General features: G+C 28.7%; 1 protein-coding gene and 2 long non-coding RNA genes across 5 annotated transcripts in view; 1 reads left to right on the top strand and 2 right to left on the bottom strand.

Annotated features, from left to right (window-relative positions):
- Window positions 1–6,826: 6,826 nt before the first annotated feature.
- LOC126264451 (uncharacterized) overlaps window positions 6,827–23,331 on the bottom strand; it is a 27,482-nt gene continuing 10,977 nt past the window's right edge. The window contains exon 2 of the long non-coding RNA XR_007547159.1: window positions 6,827–7,079. This is a non-coding gene — a long non-coding RNA (uncharacterized LOC126264451). The remainder of the gene's footprint in view (window positions 7,080–23,331) is intronic.
- LOC109608188 (uncharacterized) lies at window positions 7,155–8,335 on the bottom strand. 2 transcript variants are annotated; one of them, XR_002192271.2, is made up of 3 exons: window positions 8,221–8,335; window positions 7,967–8,066; window positions 7,155–7,900 (listed from the first exon to the last, which is right to left on the bottom strand). It is a non-coding gene; the product is annotated as an uncharacterized LOC109608188 (long non-coding RNA). The 2 variants fall into 2 exon arrangements; XR_007547157.1 differs by having other exon boundaries at window positions 8,164–8,268.
- Window positions 13,030–23,331, top strand: part of LOC109608253 (early endosome antigen 1-like) — a 27,129-nt gene continuing 16,827 nt past the window's right edge. Inside the window, exon 1 of one of the 2 annotated variants that reach the window (XM_049962419.1) lies at window positions 13,030–13,139. In XM_049962419.1, coding sequence (XP_049818376.1) covers window positions 13,065–13,139 — 75 coding nt within the window. In that variant the 5' untranslated portion in view covers window positions 13,030–13,064. Of the gene's footprint in view, window positions 13,140–13,753; window positions 14,820–23,331 lie in introns of those variants that run through there. The other variant, XM_049962420.1, reaches the window with a different exon arrangement.

Below are 23,331 nucleotides of genomic sequence, written 5' to 3'. Positions count from 1 at the left end.
CCCACTGAACTTCTAATAACCTCACATAAGGCATTTTGAATAAAAATTGCGAAAATAAGAAAGTTAACGTCACTACTACTATACATGGGAACAGTGATATTGATATTGAAGGAACAAATTTTACCACATACAAAACATATAAATTTTTATCAAAAAACAATGTTTTTTATTAACAATTTTTTATAGAAAAACAATAATACTGAGTGATTCAATATAAGTTTGGTTGTAAATTTCATACAATTTGGTAAAGAGTTGTCTTATAGACGATTAAAAAATTATATTATTAATATTAGCAGGATAATTTGTTTCAAATTACAATACAATTAACAATTAACAATTGTTTTGCTACATACATTAATTTAGATTATCTAACATTGACATTTTTTAGATCAATTACCATAATTAATTGAAAAATTAAACTTTAAATTTCTATTTTTTTTGCAAAATGTTTATTATTGCCCATTTGATAAACAAAATATTAAACACGTCAATGGACAATCAAAGGAAGAACAACCGCTTTATTATTAACTACGGTTTAAAAGTTTAGATTAAATCTTTATCTGTATACTCCAACCATATTATATATGAATCATTTGTCAGTATAAATACTTGTTCAATTTCAGTCGATTCTCACTTGTCCTATTAAAACCATCCTGAATGTAAGTAAATAATATTTCATTTAATGTTGCATATAAGTATTTTTATTTTAGATTTTCTAAAAAAATGGTTAAGTCGGCTGTACTACCATTGTTTTTAATATTCTTAGGACATGCTTACGCAAAGGTGAGTTTAATTTTTTAGATGCATTTATCAAAAACATATAAACATAACTGTGTTGTTGAAAGCTGCTGTTCAATCACAATATATCTTCGATTACAGAGTCTACCTTTAAAGGCTGTAGATATAGATTTTGATACAAAAACATTAGAATTTACAATAGGAAATGTTGCTGCAGATGTAACCATTGATTTTGGTCATCTTTTAAAAGGTGAAGGTTTGTATGGGGAAATACGCATTCTCCAAGTTACATTTCATGTCCCTTAAAGCGAAATAGATAAAGGTAAGTTTCGTATAAATTTTAAATGATAATTGTGTAATGTTTACTATTTATTTAGTCATAATAAAGTTTAAAGACAAAATCACAGTCATTCCTCGAGTTCTGAAACAAATTAAAAAAGAGGCTTTCATAAGGACGAATGCAGTAAAAGATGATGCAGCTAGTTTAGGAGGTACTGTTTTAAGAAGAGTACAAGGAACTAGCCAGGCCGTCTTTAAAAAAACTGGTAAACTTGCGACAGGAGCTAAAGACTTTGTAGTAGAAAAAACCAAGCATATAGGACATGATATAGAGGCAGGAACGAAAAACTTTGGTAACAGCATTGGCGGAAAAGCAACCGATGTGGGAAGAAATATTGCGAAATCCTTTGGAAACTTTTTTGGTAAATAATAATGTACATACGATACATAAAATATTAATGATATGTAAAAAAAGAAAGGAGTTATTATAAATTTATAATATATTGAGTTTCTCATTTATGGTTACATTAAAAATTCTCACAAAGTGAACCAACCCAACAGAATCAAGGTATTGATCGTATTTTTTTATCTGTGACTCTTCATCAAAAACTAATTCTTATATATTAACAAATTACATACCTACATAATATTTTTGTTAATAAATCTTCTTCAGTTAAGTGGATAACTAAAAATACAAATAAACCACAGTAAAAAATTAGAATTTGTCGTCTCGTTGATAAGACAAGAATTAAACTGTATATGAAAACTTGTGCAACAATAAAATTTGAACAATGGTAGACAATGTTCCTATGAATGCATTTTGGACTGGGAACTAAGAAATACTCACAAGACCAAAGCCCTCTTATTCAAAATGATATGTGATGAAAAATGGATACTATAGGACATTCGGCGACGATCAGTACAATGACTGGAGTGCACGTAAGCCCGTAAATTCTCTCCAATAACACCAAAAGAAGAGTATGGTTACTGTTTGGTGGTTCGCCGCTGCCGTTATTCATTACAGCTTCCTGATTTCTGATAAACCAATTACAGGGATAAAGTACTGCACTGCATAGATTGTCGAAATGCTTCAGAAATTGCTGCGTATGTGATCGGCACCGGTCAACAGATTGGGGCCAATTCTTCTCCATGAAAATTTGCCCACACGTTGCACAACGGACACTGCAGAAGATGAGTGAAATGGGGTAAGAAAGTCATACTCAACAGACATTCAGCCAATTGCTTATTACAGTTCCACACTTTTTAAATTATAATCTACACATATAAAATATTAATTAATATTATAAATTTAAAAAATAATGAACTAAGAATTTATTTTTATTTAAAAAATCTTCAATCAATTTGATTTTTAACAGATGACAATTACAAAAATAGTCAAACTATGAAATTGTGGTTTTTGTTGATAAGATAAAAATAAAGCCACATATGAAAATTAATGTGTAATCCTGGGCCCAACACATTGTTGATGTCGTCGTTTTTTGGCATTGCTCAAAGTGGAACAACAAAATTGTACGAATTTGCTTCTTATCTGTTTTTTGCTGTGGAAAAATACTGTTGAAGAAAAACAGTGATTTCATAAGCATTATTATAATATATATATATATATATATATATATATATATATATATATATATATATATATATATATAATATTAATTATTATTGTAAATTTAGTAAGCATTTATTTTTACATTAAAAATTCTTACAAAATGAACCCAACAGAATAAACATATAGATTCTATTTTTTTATCTGCGACTCTTCATCGTAAATTGAGACTACATAGTAACACATTATAGTACTATATAATAATTTGCTAATAAGTCCTCATCAATCATTTAAACCGATAGCTAAACTGAATTTGTGGTTTTGTTGATAAGATAAGAATTAAAACACATATGAAATTTAATATGTTAAGTCCAAAAAATAAATTCATAACATCCATACTGTTTTTATACAAACAAGGAAAATTCAACACAGTCTTCTATCCGCCTCGCTGAAGAACAAGAACAATGAGATCCCATACCAATAATAAAGATCCATATATATATATATATATATATATATATATATATATATATGTAATGTTATATATATGTTATATAGAATTGGAAAGAAGAAGCATTGAAGACTGATAAAATATGGACACCAGTGCTCAAAAACACCAGAATCGGTAAGCAGATAAGAACGACCAATGAACAGGACGAGATTTCTAGTACCACAGTTGTCCAAGTTGTCATTTCAGATGTCAAAGAGATACGAACCAAATCAGACCTCTGAAGACGCTAGCTACTTGTGCTAGAGAAATATCAGGAAATAATTTCAAAAAACAAATATAGATATGGAAACAATGGTCACGAAAGCCTTAACCTTTACATTCAATCATAATTATTTCTTGTCAATAAACCCCCAATAATTAATCCAAACAAATTTCAACACTTCCAATTAATACCTATCCCATCTAATGGTGACTACTCAAACGAAGCAGGAAGGCAATATAATAATAATTTAATCTATAATAATAATTTAGTTGAGTTTAATATTTAAACAATTGTAGAAGGGTGATATGAAGCACCCACATTTTTATGCGGAATCTCCAATAAAATTCCAGGTGTAAGTACAAAGTTGGAAGTCATTGTTTGGGAGGAATTTATTTTACGGTATAGCCAGAAGTCTGCTGGTGCTAAATCTGGGGAATATGACAGATGTTCCAACACAACAACACCCCTTTTAACCAGAAACTCTTTCATTATTTTGCAATTGTGAGCCGGCATTGTGTTGTCACGCAATAGGCGATCGTTTGATGTTGCGTGAATTCGATTTTATAATTCATGGTTTTCGATGACAAAATGACAAAGGTTGATTTGGGAAAATGGAGTTGTGAAAATAGTATAAAAACCAGAACGATTAAAATTTCATGAGTGATTAAATAATTAATTAATTGTTTACCTGTTTAGTTCAGTTTTCATATTCTGGGTGGCTTCACTTGAGGAAATTTTTAGCACCAACCAATTTTGAGACAGATCGCGTATATTCTCACACTAACAATGATCTAGGTATTCGCATGTTATTGCAGATATGTCTGGGTTATATGAAGAATAATCGTCTTAATCATATTCTTTACTTTTAAAATACTGTAAAATATGTAAATGAATGAAACAAACAAAATTTAATAGAAAATATTAATATATAATAAAGAGATTTGACATCCTTAGTTTATTAATAGTTAATGAAAACAATGAACAAGATAAAAAACAAAATACTTTTTACTTTATACCTTATAAAGAAGAAAATATCAATTTGGTATATATACATATTTATGTTACGAAAACAAATACTAGTACGTCATTGTTAATAAAAACAAGTTTAAATTTAAGATCCAAACTTAATACTATTTTATAAATGTTCAACAAATTATTCAATTAATATAAATTTAAATTGTTTTATTAATACTGATATAGAAATGTTACAAGTGCTCTAGAATTTATTGTGTTACTTTACATTCTAAGATTTTTACTTTTAAAATACTGTACTTTAAAAATATGTATATTCAATGAAACAAATAAAATTCAACAGAAAATATTAAGATATAATAAAGAGATCTGAAAATCGGAAAGGACATTTAATAATTATAATGAATAAATTTTCTTTGAAATTATCTTCTAATTCTTCAGGATATTAATGGTAAATTCTTCACCTAAATGATTAAATTGTTTTTAGTCAGGTAATTTTGCCTGGTTTCTATTAGAAGTGTACCTATACCACTATATATTTAACAAAATTATATTTTGCGTATTGACCCAACCTACCAAGATGACAGACTCCAAGATGGACAAAAATATGCTATATTATATAACATAATAGCATTGCTTTTGCTTTTGCAATTTGCTGTTAATAATTAGAGAGGATGAAGGTAAAATGAATAACGTGAAATGTCTTGATACAACGTTGAAACCGACCTTCGAATCTGACTTCATCGGAGACATATATAGAGTTATCAATAAGAGATATTCTATATAAAGTGGATGATAAAAGTATTAGTCAGAACTTTGTTTGTGAGGAAATGGAAGAATCTGTTCTGATAAAGGGAGACTTTTGCTTTAAATATACTCTCTTTCTAGAAATTTTTAAAATGAAAATTGCCATGAAACAAATAATGATTGAAATAAAATCATTATTAGATACAATGAATTATAAGGGTTATGAGATTGTTTTGGAGAATGACTATTCTGATTACACAAACAATAATGATATTGTATAATAATGTATCGATCCAACCTTTCTATCAAGATGACGGACTCCAAGATGGACAAGAATCTTTTATATAACGTAATAGAATTTTTGAAAATAAAATATTCTGATAATTACCGCCACCACTTCGATCCGCATTCCGTTATAGGACTTAATTTGCTGTTAATAATTAGAGAGGACAAAGGTAATGTTGAAAAGAATAAAAAATAGACAATGGTTTATCGACCCCCATAAATTAACCAGCACCTAAAATGAATAACGTGAAATGTCTTGATACAACGTTTAAATCGACCTTCAAATCTGACTTCCCCAGAGACATACATAGTGTTATATTGTCAATAAGAGATATTATACACAAAGCGGATGATAAAAGTCATTATTAGATACAATGAATTATAAGGGTTATGAAATTGTTTTAGAGTATGATTATTCTGATTAATTAATTAATCAGGTTGCACAAACTATAATAATATTGAATAATAATAAGAATATTAACAATATTGTAATTATACTGTAAATTAAATTTATTTCTATGTTTATATATATTTTTAGTTAGTTAGAAATATATATTGTAAATGAACAATTAATAACAATAGATTAAAGGTTAGGACAAAGTAAGAGTTAACTCTCCTCGTATCTGAATGATAAAAATAAAAAATTGAAAGACATGGGGTTCTCCATGTATTTAAATTACAGAAAAGCGGATTTTACTCCCGCTGATTTTAGCGTATTGCGGTTTTCCGTCCACTTACTCATATAAATATCAATTTATATTATAAGTAGTATAACTAACATGGTTCTGTGACCCCAAAGGTTATCACCCCTGGACCGCAAAGAAGTGTGTCATTTGGTGAAGAAGTGTGCTGAAGAGCCATTGTCGACAGTGACCAGAAGGTCCGAAGGAAAGAAAGGAGGAAGAAGGACTACAATTTGTGTTCTTCTGGTGATGGTTGCTTCGGATGGAAGCGGCCATCCACTGTTACAGAACCATGTTAGTTATACCACTATTATATACTATGTTTACTATTTAATACTAACAGTCGCGTGTGTTATCTTGTATAACTGTTATTCCTGCTTCCATGTAGGATTTGTTTAATAAAATATAAATATTGATAATAACATTTAGTTTTTGTATAATAACGAAACTTCACACGCCGAGGGTAATAATAGTAATGTATGGTAAATTATGTATGACATACCATTATTACTAAGATAAATTTGAGTCGATCAAAATCTTAAAAATGAGATTTATTTTTATTTTACCAAATTATTTAATGTTCACGTCAAATACTTTATTTTGTAAAAAATATACTAAATTCAATTTAGAAAATAATGAAAGTAGATTGTGTGCTTATTTGATTATCTGACATGTTAATGACAAATTCAAAAATGAATATTAATTAAGCGAACATTGTTGCAAATTTCAAAAATTATATAATCATATGACAAATTGGTTACCTATATTCCATCACACAAGTGTGAGAGTTTCTGTCTGTAGTTTTTTTCTCATATTATAGAGGAACAAATAAAAATATGTAGAAAATACTCATCGACACTATATTCATTGATTCTCAATTAACAATTAACATGTTTATTTATATATATATACACAAATTAAAATAGTTTATAATGTATATTCAATTAAAGTTCCTAACTTTGTTGTTAAACAAAATTAATTCCAACACATTTTCACATCCATTTAGTGAGGAAGGATCCACATTCAAATTATTGGTACTTAAATGAATTTCTATAAATACAGAAATTAATATAAATAAAAATAATTTGGATGTAGCTCCTTTTGTAAATAGAAATCTTCAAGACTTTGATTTGTCCAACAACAACGTTTACGAATGATACAAAAATTGAATTGAATTTTTTAGACAATTTACTAGGCTTGAGGTATCTAAATTTGAGCATAAATCTATGAAATAGTGTGAATTTTTCTTACACTATGGTAAAAATAGAAGAAGTTGCAATTGCATATAATCATTCGTTGTATTGTTGATTCCCGAAATTTCGTTATTTGATGTGACTTAGGTGTAGGGATATTAAATAAAATTACCAACTGAAAGTGTAAATAAAAAATAAATAAATATTGACTATTTCCAAAAGAAGTAACATTATACTCACTGAAATTTGTTTAATTCTATAATTTACCATATCAACTTCTTCTCTTTTTACCACAGTGAACGAAAGATGCAGACTACCTAGTAGACTCTCCCTCTAATTGAGATACCTCAAGTCTACTAAATTTCCCAGAAAATTAAATTCAGTCTCGGCGTCAGTCGTCAACGTGGCAATTTTGTTGTTTGATAAACCAATTTTTTGAAGTTTTGTATTTACTAAGAGGGTACCTTCAAATTTTTCAATTTCAATTTGAATCTGTACTTAAATGAATTTCTATAAATATAGAAATTGATTTAAGTAAGCTCCTTTCTTATTTCTATTTTAGACATGGTGAATTTCCTACAATTTCTGCTGGAAGAGTCCACATTGTAAATGAGGAGTTCAGGAGTTTCCAGAAACAATCTGAACTCATTGCTCACGTATATTCCTGTGCACAGCATGGGGTGACTGATCATTGGTGAACGGTAAATGGTTGTTGAGTTAAGGCTGAAATTGAAAAATAAATAAATAGATAAATAAATATTAAATAATTCCTAATAAAATAATACTCACCTAAATTTGTTTTTCTTAATTATACGATAAGGCTTCTAATTTTATTACACCATAGTCAATCTTTAACGTAGCCATTTTGATATTTGGTCAGACCACGTTCCTGAAATTTCATATTTATTAAGAGGGTATCTTCAATATTGCTTATTTAATTCCGAAACAAGTTCAAATTTACTAAAATACTCTATTTGTGAAATTACTTTGTACTTATTAAAGTTACAAAAGTGTGATGTTTCCCGAAATAATATATTACTTACTTTACTTTAGTGCGGTTCATTCTCGACTGCCACGTGAGCACTTTTCGTTCTTAGATTCAAGTGTGGATATACGGTGTGTATCTTATTTTCAAATTTAATTCGTCTAATGCTATAAGGGTCTAATTGTAATATCTTAATATTGGAATGTACTTTAAATATTCAATAGATAAATTTTGTGCGTATCTAAATGTATCTTTCATGATTTGAACAAATTAAGAGTATAAAAATGTTCATGTACCGCACATTTAAATTAGTTTGTCTCTAAGATCTTAAAGTTGTTATTAAATAAATAAACTAGTTTTAGCTGCAGTAATATTTATTTAAAGAAATTTCTTCATATTCATCATATTAAACTATTACTAAAATTTTCAGCTTCAAAAATGGTTTCTTCAGTTTGCATTTGCTTGATTATTATATTCCGGTTAAAAAATTTAATTATTCTAGTGCTTCAATCTTAACTTTTTCAAATTAATTAATAAATCGAAGAAGTTGTCAGAAATTATCGATAGCTGGTTAATGTTTAGCATTAAGTCTGCAAATGTGTTGTGCCTTCAAATAAATATGCCGGTAATTTCTGAATATTACAATTATTTAGAGATATTACTGTTAAATTTGTCATATTTGCGAAAGCATAATCGTGGAGTCTAACATTGGATTGTACTCTAAACGTAGAATAGATGAATTCTTGAATATATTTGAATGTGCCTTTCATAATTTTCGACAAATTGTTTCTGAACAAACTAAGGATATATAAATTGTTCATGTTCTGTAATGTTTTCCCATCTAATCTAATTCTAATAATTCTACATTCACAGCGCCTTTAAAATCATTTGTCCCTGTTGTGTTAATACTGTGATCAATAAATAAACCCGTTTAAGTTGCAGTAAGTTACTGTATTCACTTAAAGGAATTTCTTACAAATATCATCTCTGTAAGATATAAGATCTTTAACTAAAGAGTCTTTTACGTTTGACACTATCTCTCAAATATTAACTTCAGTTTGCAAGTGTCTAACTCTCTGTATCTTTAAATGTTCAACAAATTCCATTCCGTAAAGTAAGTAAATCCGAGAGTCAGTTCAGTTATTTTTGTCACATTCAACCTTCGTAATAAAGAAAGATAATTCGTCTTTGGAAGTCCGCAAAAGTTTTACTTGTTCACCAACATCCATCACTAGAAGGTCCATTTCATCCAAAGGTGTTGATGAGAATCAGTCGACTTGCATGATTCTGGTTTGTTTATACATTTGTGGATTTTGTGCACTGATATTCTACGTAATCACCATCGTAACAGTCGCAGTTTGCTTGTTTCACACATTTAATTTCGGAATAAAGAGACTGCCAACAAGAGCAATATTAAGGTCTATCTGTACATGACAACTGAAAAAACAAAAAAATTAATTGTTAAACTAAGTTACCTGTTATAATTGTTCTATATATTGTTGTTAATTTGTCCTTGAATCTTTGATAACATTTTATAATATTTTAATAATATTTTTTAATGTGTTTAATGTATTTCTGAGAACAAAATGTGGAAATTGGTAAGTAAACAGTACGTATGTGGAAATAATTTGATAATAAATTTATTATTAATTTACCTGATTTACAATTTACAATCAAATATTATATTCCTTCAGGGTGTTATTAATATTTTAGTAGTAAAAAATATAGCTAATAACATAATTATAAATTGAAATTTATAATAATTAATTATAGAAACTAATTATACTAATCATTGAAATAATAATAACTAAATTTATTCGTATACACAAAAGCCTAGAGGATTATATTACCTAATTAATAACTTAAAACGTAACCAAATATCAATAAAGACACAAGTTTTATGTATATCACTGAATAACTACAAACTGGTATAATATGACTGAATTCCTTCGAATATATACGATCTGCAGGGCTCGGGTGTAGGAATTTCCGAAGTAACAATGTCACCACCTCCCTTATTAAAATCATTAAATGGGATATCTTGTATACTTTGGGTACTTTCCAAGCTTCAAATTCAATTCAAAGTTGATATTTTTATATCTTAAACTCAATGCCTCAACAATGAATTTTTTTAGATCGGTTTACAAGGGAATTAGGGATTCCTTCTAAAAAATCCACTTATCGAATATATCGCTAAATAGTTTTAAATTGATAAAAAAATCCCTGAAAATTTGAGCTCTTAATATTGATTCTAACGCATTCCAATCAAAGTTTTTTATAGAAATAAAATGGGAAAATTTTCTTTCGTTCTTTAGAATTTTGATATTTGGGAACAAATAAATTTAAAATAATTATAATACATATTTTTATAGAGAATTTAACCCTAAGTCGATTGGTTCTAGCTCAAAGTTATCAAATTATAAAATATATTTATAAAATAATTACTTTAAAATTTTGTTACATTACATTTTTTGTTAGTTATTTTATAACCTGTTTATATAAATATAATATTTTTTAGTTGTAATCAATAAGTATGTTAGTAAGTTTCTCAATATTTAAGAATACAAAATGAAAGTACAGATGAAATATTTAAAAACCTAACTTTAATTAATTTTCAACAAATAAGCTTTTTCGAGTACCATCATAATATAAGTTGTAATTTGATAAAAATTGATCTACAAATTGCTGCTGATCTGAAATCTTTTTTCTGAAAGTTAATTATCTGTTTGTTTACTGATAAAAATAATAAAATGGAATAAAGTTTAGTGAATAACCATTATAACTTGAACATAGAGGTAATCTTTAAATCATTAGACAAATATATTGCTTATAATATTAACACAAACTACAGTTTTTAGAATTCTTCCATAGTTGAATGAATATTGAACAAAAAAGTAAGAAATAATTTAAATTCGCATTTAACCTCATATAATTATATAAATTAATTTTATAAGAAATGTTTAATATATTTAAAAACACAAGTGTTTATTTTATAAATATACTTGATGATATTGATAATTATAAAAAAATTAACTTTGAGGTCGAATAACTTTCAAACCAATCCACTTAATGAAAAATCATAAAAACCCTTTTTGGAGATCTTTAAATTTTCTATAAAAATATGTATACTTCATTATTTTAATTTTATTTGTCCCCGAGTAACAAAATTCTAAAGAACAAAAGAAATTTTTTGCATGTTATTTCCATAATGGTTAGAGTTAATTTTAAGAGATCAGGAGCAAAGAAATTCAAAAATACTCTGCTAAGGGCTACGTTAATATATATAACCCACAACATACAACTTTTTATGAATTTTTTTAAAGATGATTTTGAAGAAGAATTAGACTTTAAAACACATATAATTACATATTATTCACACATTAAAAAACTTATACTGTTAATCTATTTACAAAATATTTATAGTAAAATTTAAGTAATTAGTGAGTTAGATAAATATAATACATGTTTCACATGTTAAATATTTTTCTTGTACTATTCAAAATTCTTTGAATACCAACTTTCTTCTGAAAGAATTTTAATAAAATCAGATTCTGAATCATTAAAAAATCAACGTCCTGCCTAAATACTATTTTTTGTGCAATCTTTACCAAATCGTAGGTTTCAAAAATAATATAGGAACTGACACAACGATCCTCTAGTTCCTAAACATACTAATAATGAGAAAAGGCTGATGTAATGAGAACGATAGAGCACAAATCTTAAAGTTGCAATTTCGTTGGCAAAAAAATGTAATTAATTGATTGTGAACTAAGGTATCGAATTGCAGAGGTTGGTAGAGGCAGCTAAATTTGAAAAAATATAATTTATTATACTTCCTTGATTTTTTATTATATAAGAAATATTTTAACTTTGTTCAAAAATTAAAATAGAAATGTCAGAAAAACGATTGTGGTAATCAAAACTAATGAAGAATACTTTTTTTCTTCTAAATTGACTAGTTTTAAAAATAATATTGAATGGCGTAGAAAACGGGGAGAAAAAAATAATTCGCAAGAATCTATGCTATTCTGTTATTATGAAAAGAGTTTATTACATTGAATTGTAGGTATATAATTTAGAATGTTAATTGAGTAAAAACAATTTTTGAAAATTATATTTGAGGGGTAGCAATTACTCCAGAAAAATCTTTAAAAAAATATTCGGAATTTCTTCATTACTGAACGAGTTCTACTTGTACCCAAACTTTGACTTTAGAAACAACTTGTATGTTTATATCTTTTTCAGGTTGACCAATTATATTACATAATCCTGTCGTAACAAAGGCACAAATACGCCAATTGCCTTTTATTTAACTTGTAATAATTATTTTTGTTGTTTTTTAGTTACCAGTGATTTGATATTATTACAAAATAATACAATTAACAAATATAAAATGTAATTGTTATCAACAGTATAATGTTATTCGTATGTTTTGGAATTTTTCTGTTTTTAATTTATTAAATTTTGAAATTAAAAAAATTTGTAAGCAGTTAACACAGTCTCTTCTTCAAAATCTGGATTTCATTTCATTTTAGTGTTCCATTAAGTCGTTTAAAAAGGGGATCATTTCAGTATTTCACACCTCAACATTAAGCAGTGTTACCAACGCATGTTTGGCTTTATACACCATATATTTTAAAAACTTATTTTTAAATTCCATAAATTCAATTACTTTCAAATATGCAACAATTTTTAAACATTCAATAATATATTAATATATTTATTAACACGTTAACATTTGAAGAGATGCTGAATAAATTAAATTAATTTCCTATGTCGGAGCTTTAGACGCTCTTTATGTTACCAAGGATTTAAACAAATGAAAATCGTCACAACTTGTGACTCACAAACCAATCTAGTCATTCTGTCATTTGTCTTGAAGGCATACGATCATCAAAAAATATGGCTAGTGAAAATGAAGGTAACAAAAATCTGGAAGCAATTAAACAAAAGATTTCTCCAGTTATAGACTCTTTGGTAAGTTAACTTCAATTTATACTAATTATTATTACTATTATTATGTCGATTACTGAAATCTGATTCGTTAACCTCAAATTTTGATATATGGAGAAGAGGGAGTTTTTGCCATGGAGTTTCGGACTCCACCATGATCCACATTATTATTCAATAATTAAAAAGTAATTTTTCAATGAACAAGCTATGATTAACGATTCACATCTCGATAAGCAGTTTTGGTTAAATCTTTCAAGAACAAGTTTTTTTTTTATTTTACATCAAGAACACATAAGTTCTATTTTACATCTTATTAAATTATGTTGGGGTATTTATACATTTATACATGGTGTATATGTGTACGTTTGTAAACGTTTGAATTATTTCCTGACATTTCGCTAGCACGAGTGGCTAGGATCTTCAAAGAACTGATTTGGTTCGTGTCTCTTTGACATGTCATTGAGAATCAAATGACAACTTGGACAACCGATGTTTGAGAAATTACATGGTGTTTTTGAGCACTGCTGTCCATATTTTATCAGGTTTCAGTGCTTCTTCTTTTCTATTGAAGTTATTTCTGTTTTTATGGCTTTTAATTGCTTCCCTAATCATTCTGTTGTGTATCTTGGAATATCATCTTATAATTTCCATCTAACAGTCCATGTTCGGCTATAGCAGACTTGTCTAATTGTCCTAGTCTAAATTTACTTGTAACTTATCCAAATCAAATATGTTTTCAAATACAAGTTGTTCATCAATTACATTAAATGCTTAATAAAATATACCTTAATAAGATTTCAGTAAATTGACGACCGACTCATTCTCGCCTCCTGGTCTATTCACCGAAAATTTATAAACTATCCTCCTATTTCTACAAATCAATAACAAATTAAATATTGTCACAATCCTTCCTATTAAGCTACTCAGACGACAAATGAACAGAAATTTAAATGATCAAACTGTCTTACACATTTATTACAGTTATCTTCCATCATATGGATACACTTGCGGATAGATGGCTCTGTCCCTTTTCGTTCACATTGAAACACACTACACAAGCCACACTATTTAATTTAAATTTTTAAAACAGGCACCGAGACTTCCAATGGTGAAATAATAACTTAATCTCATTTTATTGCAGTCCGCTTCTATAAATAATGTAAGTGAGACTAGAGAAAAAGCAAAAGCTTCAAAGGCTGATGAGGTGGAGAAAAAAGTAGAGCTTACACCTTTCAATAAATTGATGCAAGCTTACAATAACTCCCATTTGGAATTCCATCGCATGGTTACTGACATGATTGATAAAAGTTACTTGGAATTAAGCACGGACACCAAAATGAGATTCGAAGAAGCCCACAAAAATGCTGCTGCTCTAGAATTTTACAAAACTCTAAAGAAGGAAGTAGAAGATATATATGAAACGGCTTTGGCGACAAGAAAAATTAAAGAAAAACTAGTAGTTGCTGACATTGATGAGGATCATAAGTGTTACGCATCCAAATTAGTTGACTTACAAGAATTGATTAAGATATCTGAGGGGAAACTGCTAACAAAGAAAGAATACGACAATGCAATTAAAAAGTTGAGAGATTCTAATGAGGAACTCCGGCTGTCAAATTTACAGTATGAATCTAAAATTAAAGAACTTAAAAGCAATATTCGCAAATATGAAGAAAATTTTGAATTAGAGCATATTGAAAATAAGTAAGTAATATAAGTTTTAGTTCCTGTTAATTTTCTTAATACAAACATTTTATTTTTAGGATTGCTGATGAACATGAAAGGGCTTCAGTCATCTCACCTTCTAGACGAGCCGTAAGAATCACTATTAACCAAACTCAACAAAAAATAAATGAAGTAATACAAACTAAAGGTAAAACATCGTACAACATTTCAAAAGCAAAAAGCCTAAACGATAAGTTAGATAGAAAGTATTTTAAAAAACATGAATCTTTGAAATCGGAATTGCTTATGAAACTCAACGTTTTAAAACAAATGAATTTATCGAATGAATCGAACTTGACCCAATTACAAACAGTAAGTTTATAAAGAAATTTTAATTTTCTGAAACTCTAACGCAATACTTTTTAGGAACATGATTTATTACTGTCGAAAGTCAAAAAAAGTAAAGAAGATATTATAAAAAAACAATGTCTAATCAGTGAAATTTCAAAGATGAATTTTAAAACGAAGAAATATATTGATTCTAACATAAAAGAAATGAGTAATTTATTGTCCCAAATGCCTGAGCTAAAGCTAATTAATTCTGATCACCAAACTGAGATAAAAAAGTTGAATACCAACCTTTCAATTTATAACGCCACTAATGATAAATTTAAAAGTGAGTTACTGACGGAATTTGAAGCCTTAGCCAAAAACTGTACTGATTCGTACGAGATGAAGCGTAAACAATGTGAAGAAATGCAATCTAATAATGAAAAAATTAAGCAAATGTGTAAGAAGAAACAAGATGAAATAACAAAATTATCGCTCGAATTAAAGGAGCTAAACAAGTCTAAAGAGAACGTCATTAAGGAAGAGGAAGAGATAAAGAAAGAAATTGAAATTCTAGAGAAAATTGTTGTTAAAGCCAGACAAAATAGTAAGGGGATAAAAAACCCCTTAATTAAAGAAAAAGAAGAGAACAGCGGTGGTAGTTTTTAAATGATTGCACTGTCCTTACAATACTCACAAAAGTTGATAGTGTCTGAAACACAGTTCAGTTCAATCAATTTATACACTTTTGGTGGAGGTTATACACCATTTATTCTTATTTTTTTCATTATATGACCTTTATGTAATATTTTTAAATTTATTTCCAATAGATTTCACTACATTACAAATACGTGGTGGTAACGTATGACGTGACATCCTTCTTAATTTATGAAAGCTGAAATAAGTTGAATTACAATGTCTACAACCTCATACGTTGTCATCACACAAAGAACTAGGAAATGTATTGTGTTTATTGTTTGTTCATTTATTCATTAGGTTTTGTATTTAAATAAAAATTTTTGTGCCGGTCTAAAGAGTATAATATCAACATCACCAAGTCATCAAAACTTATAAGATCCTTAAGTTACACACACAAAGTTTATGGGAAATTAAAATGATCAAGTTTATTTAAGTAGTGTGTTAGAAGAATCTGCCCACTAAATCCACCACTACAAGTCTTGCGGATGTGGTTTTTCTGGATATTGACCTCCCCAAAACATTTGGTTACCTAATCAGGGAAGTATTTATTTTTTTAGTGTGGTTGGTCATTACCAGGAGTATAAACCAAAATATAAATAATCAGATTCAGGGAATATTAAAAGAGAAACGGAAATATTAAAAAAATAGAAATAATAATCATTAGTTAGATAGGATAATAGTGGAGAAGGTCAAGAGAGACGCTCCTAATTAGATTGGCATATTCATCAAATCTTTAATGTATTATTATTATTGACTTTATGACTATTATTACTTTTCACGATTTTGGGAAACTGATATATTAATATATATATGAATTCTATTTTATTTATATATGTAATTCAATTATGGTATTGAGTCTGTGTTGAAATACTTGAAAATTGTTTTATTCTTTGAATTCCTTAGTGGACATTGTTATGTCTCGTAATCGTATTGAAGGTTACATCCCCCGAATTCATCGTATTGGTCCATGTTAAATAATTCTTCAAAATGGAAGTTGTGTTTGGATTGAAGTATGATTGTGTTGTATGTGTGTCTTGTGCTGCTCACTTGTCTTAGTTGATGAAGGGGCTGTTCTCATTGGTCATAGATCCGGGTCGTATTATCCCTATAGTTGAGACCGATAATTCATTAAGTCCGGCTAAAATGTTACGAAAAGTGTATGAGTCTTTTGAACTCCGTGTCTAATTATTTAGATATACACACAGCAATAAAAGGAATTAAGAAAAGCAGAAAGAATGTTTTCAAACATTTTAGTCGGACTCAAACAATTCTCGATCTCAACTATAGAGACTTTTTCAACTTTTGGAGTGTCAGTTGTGTGACGCGGGGGCGAGTATTGTCATGAAGAAGATTGAAATTTCTGGTTCATTTTGTCGATTTATTATCAGTAATAGTGAATCAATTTTTGAATTAATGTGTGTATCGTTATTTTTTTATACCTTGATTTGATACTTTTATCTTGAAGAAGTACAATTAAAAGTCAGTTAAGTTTATTGAAAGATCTAATAAATATATAATAAATAAAAGATTTTGATTATATATTAAAACCGGCGTTACGATACATGGATTTAATGGATACTAAGTATGCACCTGGTTAAAAAGTTAAAGTTAAAAAAATATTGGTAAATCCCTTAAATGCGTTAAATTTTTATTTATCTAGTTTTGTTTCATTGCAATCTTATTACTGAAACATTCATTATAATGTAATATTTTTATTTCGTATCGGAAAACACAAACACAGGTACCAATTCCAAATATTAATGTATCTAATGCTAGTTGAATTTAATTTAAAAAAATTCATCAGTAAGAGCAACCTTTTTATATATATTTGTTCTCCATAGGCCCATATATTACATTTTATTAGCCACGGCTTTAATTAACTCAGCTCTTGATTAAAGTTTAATGTTTAAAAAAAATGCTTTTTTAGTTTATTCAATATTCCTTGAAAATTATTAACAAAACACAGGTAAGAATGAAATTCGCATAATTTTGTTGTTCCACTTTAAGTAATGCCAAAAAGCGACGACATCAACAATGTGTTTGGTCCAGGATTACACATTAATTTTCATATGTGGTGTCATTTTTATCTTATCAACAAAACTACAAATATATAGTTTGACTATTTTTTATTTGTCATCCGTTAAAAATCAAATTGATTGAAGGCGATTTATTAACAAACTAGTGGTACTTGCCACTTCGTCCGATAGCATGTTGAATACGATCGTTTTCTAGACGGTGATCTCGAGATTCCAAAGATTCTTGAGCCCTTAAGGGCATTGTTAACAATGAATGACGCGTTCTATCATTCGACCTAGACATGGACATCCGTAATCTACAATTTGTAAGACAACTTTCCCTATCTTGTTCAGGTTCATTTTCACGTCGCAATTTTCGGCTTTTGGCCTTTCTCATTCTTTAGAGAGATTTGACTTTCTTTTAGGCATAACTAAATATTAGAAAAAAACAACTATCTACGTTACTTACTAAATAAAATAACCTATAAATAATTTATCAATTTCAATGTAAATCTGAATATTCAACACAAATGTCCTTAATTTATAATTATTACTTAAAGGTAAAAAAGGAAAGCAGTTAAAATGTAACAAAATATTTTGAATTAAGATAAGATAAGAAGAACGGATCGGTGTAATTATAAAAGATACATATCAATCAATTCAAATTAATAATCAATCGTTGGTGGGAGAAGTGGTGGGAGGCGCCCGGCGTGACGGTTCAGTGGTGGCATGCGCGCGAGTTGCGCGTGGTTATGGAGAGTACTTGGACATTGCAACATTACTTTATTTTTTTAAAATAAGAGAATTTTTCTAAAATAAAAGTAGCCTAAATTACTCCTTATTACATCAGCTACCTGCCAACAAAAGTCCTGTCAAAATCGGTCCAGCCATTTCAGAGATTAGCGGGAACAAACAGACTGACAGACAGAGAGACAAAAATTGTAAAAAATGTTATTTTGGTGTATGTACCGTATTTATATTCATATGCATCTAGAAAAAAACGGTTATTTCAAAATTACAAACAGACACTCCAATTTTATTTATATGTATAGATTGTTATGTACTACAATAATTTGTTAGTACATAAGTCTCAGATTTCGACGAGTTGCAGAAACGATATATATTGATTCTGTTAGGTTCATTTTGTAAGAATTTTTAATGTAAAAATAAATTCTTACTCGAATATTTTTTAAATTTATAATAATTATATTTTATATATCTAGATTATTATTTAAAATATGTGGAACTGTAATAAACAACTGGCTGAAGGTCTGGTGAGTATGGCTGTTGAGACAGACTTTCTTACCCCATTTCACTCATCTTCTGCAGCGTCCGTTGTGCGATGTGTGGGCAAATTGTCATAGAGAAGGATTGGCCCCAATCTGTTGACCGGTGCCGGACACATACCCGGCAATTTTTGTGTAACGGGTACGTAGGTAAATACTACTCGAGTGATAGTACCTGGTCTTTTTGAAAGACTCGTTACGTCAGGTTAAAGGGAGCGATTTTATCCTATATTTATTTTGTACTTTACTGACTACACATTTTTATAATAGTTTAAATTATAGTGTCACTGACCTTTGTTATTGTTGTACTTCGACTTCTTGTTGATCACACACTCAAACACGCGTTCGCGTACAAGGAATTACTGTACGTAAACGGACAGAAAATACCGTGTTGAAAGTTTCGAATAAAATCTGCTGAAACTACTGAAACTTAAGGTTTTATAATTTCATAATTAAGCGGGGTGAGAAAAGGGTGGTACCGAAGTACTGAAATCTCCCCAACAGAGATTCTATTCCAACCAATAGGGTTGTTTGTTAAAACATACTTTTCAGTCCTGAACAACATTGTTACCAAATTGATCGACATGTTTCCCTGTTATATAATGTTACTCTAACTTTCATGTACTTGGTCTAAAAAACCTTAATGCAATTCATAATACAATACAATACATTTTTTCAATATAATTACAATTCTAATGTTGCTTGCATAAGGAAAAAACCATTGTACTTACAAATATTTTCAATCCTTTAAAAATCAATTGATTAACTTAAATTTACTAAGACAAAAATAAAAGAACAAAGTTACAATTCTCCAAAATTTCATGTTGGAGTAAATTATTAAATTTTCTTTTAGTTAATTTAATTTAATTACTGAATATTTTATGAATTAGTTCTACGTAGAAATATCACCATTTAAACTTCAAGCCCACTGTGCGACCACACCCTGACACTCGATAAGGATTCGAAAGGAACATATGTGTTAAAAAATCAACAAACGTTTAGATTAAGATAAGTATGCTTTTAAAATAAATTTTGTATTTTACGACTATTTTATGATTACCAAATGTAAGATTAATTTTAAGAAAACTCATAAAAATATGAAAAAATTCGTGAGAATCTAAACAAAGTGGTGGTCTAAAAATTCTCCCACGAAGTCATTTAATAACGGTTTTCTTGCTCTTATTACATTTGGGGCATTTCGACAATCTGGAGTGCAGTACTTTATCCCTGTAATTGCTTCTCCAAGATTCAGGAAGCTGAATAACATCAGCAGCGAACCACCAAACAGTAACCATACTCTTCTTTTGGTGTAATTTGACAATATAAGTTTAAGATCATTTGATTTAAAGAAATTTTCATTAACATTTGTCTTTACATCATCAAATTTTGTGGAATTTGGACATGTGCATATGATTTAATATAATCCATTCATATGCTTAGTATTAATAGTGGGTTTGTAATTACGATTTGAATCAAGCAGATGCAGTTAAAACTTTCAGATGCATGTTCGAAGTGTTAGATAGTCTGCTCTCAACAGATTCAAGAAAAATGCATTGAGTGTTTGTGGGATTCTCTTCTCTTCCTTCCTGGAGTGTAGTTATTGTACTTCATGACTCTATTAGTTACTAAGTAAAAGTTAACTAGAATTAATTAATAAATCATGATAACATGGTATGGCCATCAAATTCGGTAACAGATATTAAGTGATTAATGGGACAATTTCTATAGACTTCTGCTTAATATCTAAATTATTAATTATATCCTTTTAATGTATATACAACCAAACTTATATTACCTTGTAATTACGAGAAACGACGTTAAAAAGTATTTTTAAAATAAAAAGCTATTTATCCAAACCAAGTTTACTACAAAACTGTAGACAAAAACATTAAAACAAATTTTATATGGAGCAAAAATCTGAAAATAATTATTTGTGGTAAATTAGATTTTCAGAAAAAATAAAAGGTTTTTGTTAATCTAATAATCAGAGTTGTCACCCCTAACAGCAATGCAAGCACTAATTCGTCGAAGCATTCTTTCTATTAAATTATTAGTGTCTTCTAAAGCTGTTCAATGGGATTAGGACCCGGGGAACAAGAGGACCACTCTAATTCGGTCACACCTTCCATTTCCAAAGAATTTTTGGCAAATATACTGGTATGTGGAGGAGTATTATCCTGCATAAATAGGAAAAAATCCTCGAAAACATCTCTTCAGAGGCTTACTACCGGTTGTAGCACTAAATTCATAACCTTTGACCAGTTAGTAATAGTCTAATGGGAATAAAAATAGTCATTTCACCGTTCATAATGCCACCCTAAGACATTACACTTCCTACTTTATATCTGGAGACCGATCAGGCAGCACGAAGCATATCTTGCCTCTTAAAACACGGATCCACCGATCAACTGACTGTAGACCAATTCTATTTTGCCAATCTTCAATTGTCTAGTTTTCACCAACTTAAGCGGCCAACTCAACTCAACTTGCGTTGATATTTGTGGAATCCGTAACTGTCTTCCTCTAAATAATTCTCGAGTCTTTTCCTAACAATTTCGACCATTTCTTTTTGCTACTTTTGCTATTTTTTAGAGTTTCCAAACTTCAGAAACCTTGAATAGGTTTTCGAAACTATTCTCTGTGACATGCCTTGTTCTGACAGAGCTATAATTCTTCCCCATTGAACTTCTAATAACCCCACATAAGGCATTTTCAATAAAATTTGCGAAAATAAGTAAGTTAACGTCACTACAACTATACATGGGATCAGTGAAATTGATATTGAAGGAACAAATTTTACCACATACAAAAAATATAAATTTTTATCAAATAACAATGTTTTTTATTAACAATTTTTTATAGAAAAACAATAATACTGAGTGATTCAATATAAGTTTGGTTGTAAATTTCATACAATTTGGTAAAGAGTTGTCTTATAGACGATTAAAAAATTATATTATTAATATTAGCAGGATATTTTGTTTCAAATTACAATACAATTAACAATTAACAATTGTTTTGCTACATACATTATTTTAGATTATCTAACATTGACATTTTTAGATCAGTTACCATAATTAATTGAAAAATTAAACTTTAAATTTCTATTTTTTTTTTTGCAAAATGTTTATTTATTATTGCCCATTTGATAAACAAAATATTAAACACGTCAATGCACAATCAAAGGAAGAACAACCGCTTTATTATTAACTACGGTTTAAAAGTTTAGGTTAAAACTTTATCTGTATACTCCAACCATATTATATATGAATCATTTGTCGGTATAAATACTTGTTCAATTTCAGTCGATTCTGATTTGTCCCATTAACACCATTTTGAATGTAAGTAAATAATATTTCATTTAATGTTGCATATAAGTATTTTTATTTTAGATTTTCTAAAACAATGGTTAAGTCGGCTGTACTACCATTGTTTTTAATATTCTTAGGACATGCTTACGCAAAGGTGAGTTTAATTTTTTAAATGCATTTATCAGAAATATATAATCATAACTGTGTTGTTGAAAGCTGTTGTTCAATCACAATATATTTTCGATTACAGAGTCTACCTTTAAGGGCTGTAGATATAGATTTTGATACGAAAACTTTAGAACTTACAATAGGAAATGTTGCTGCAGATGTAACCATTGATTTTGGTCATCTTTTAAAAGGTGAAGGTTTGTATGGGGAAATACGCGTTGTCCAAGATACAGTGACATTTCATGTCCCTCAAAGCGAAATAGATAAAGGTAATTTTCGTATAAATTTTAAATGATAATTGCGTAATGTTTACTATTTATTTACTTATAATGAGATTTAAAGACAAAATCGCAGTCATTCCTCGAGTTCTGAAACAAATTAAAAAAGGCTTTCATAAGGACGAATGCAGTAAAAGATGATGCAGCTAGTTTAGGAGGTACTGTTTTAGAAAAAGTACAAGGAACTAGCCAGGCCGTCTTTAAAAAAACTGGTGAACTTGCCACAGGAGCTAAAAACTTTGTAGTAGAAAAAACCAAACATATAGGACATGATATAGAGGCAGGAACGAAAAACTTTGGTAACAGCATTGGCGGAAAAGCAACCGATGTGGGAAGAAATATTGCGAAATCCTTTGGAAACTTTTTTGGTAAATAATAATGTACATACGATACATAAAATATTAATGATATGTAAAAAAAGAAAGAAGTTATTATAAATTTAAAATATATTGAGTTTCTCATTT

This window comes from Aethina tumida, chromosome 2, assembly GCF_024364675.1.
Source record: "Aethina tumida isolate Nest 87 chromosome 2, icAetTumi1.1, whole genome shotgun sequence".
Taxonomy (NCBI): domain Eukaryota; kingdom Metazoa; phylum Arthropoda; class Insecta; order Coleoptera; family Nitidulidae; genus Aethina; species Aethina tumida.
This window is presented reverse-complemented; position numbering and strand designations above follow the sequence as displayed.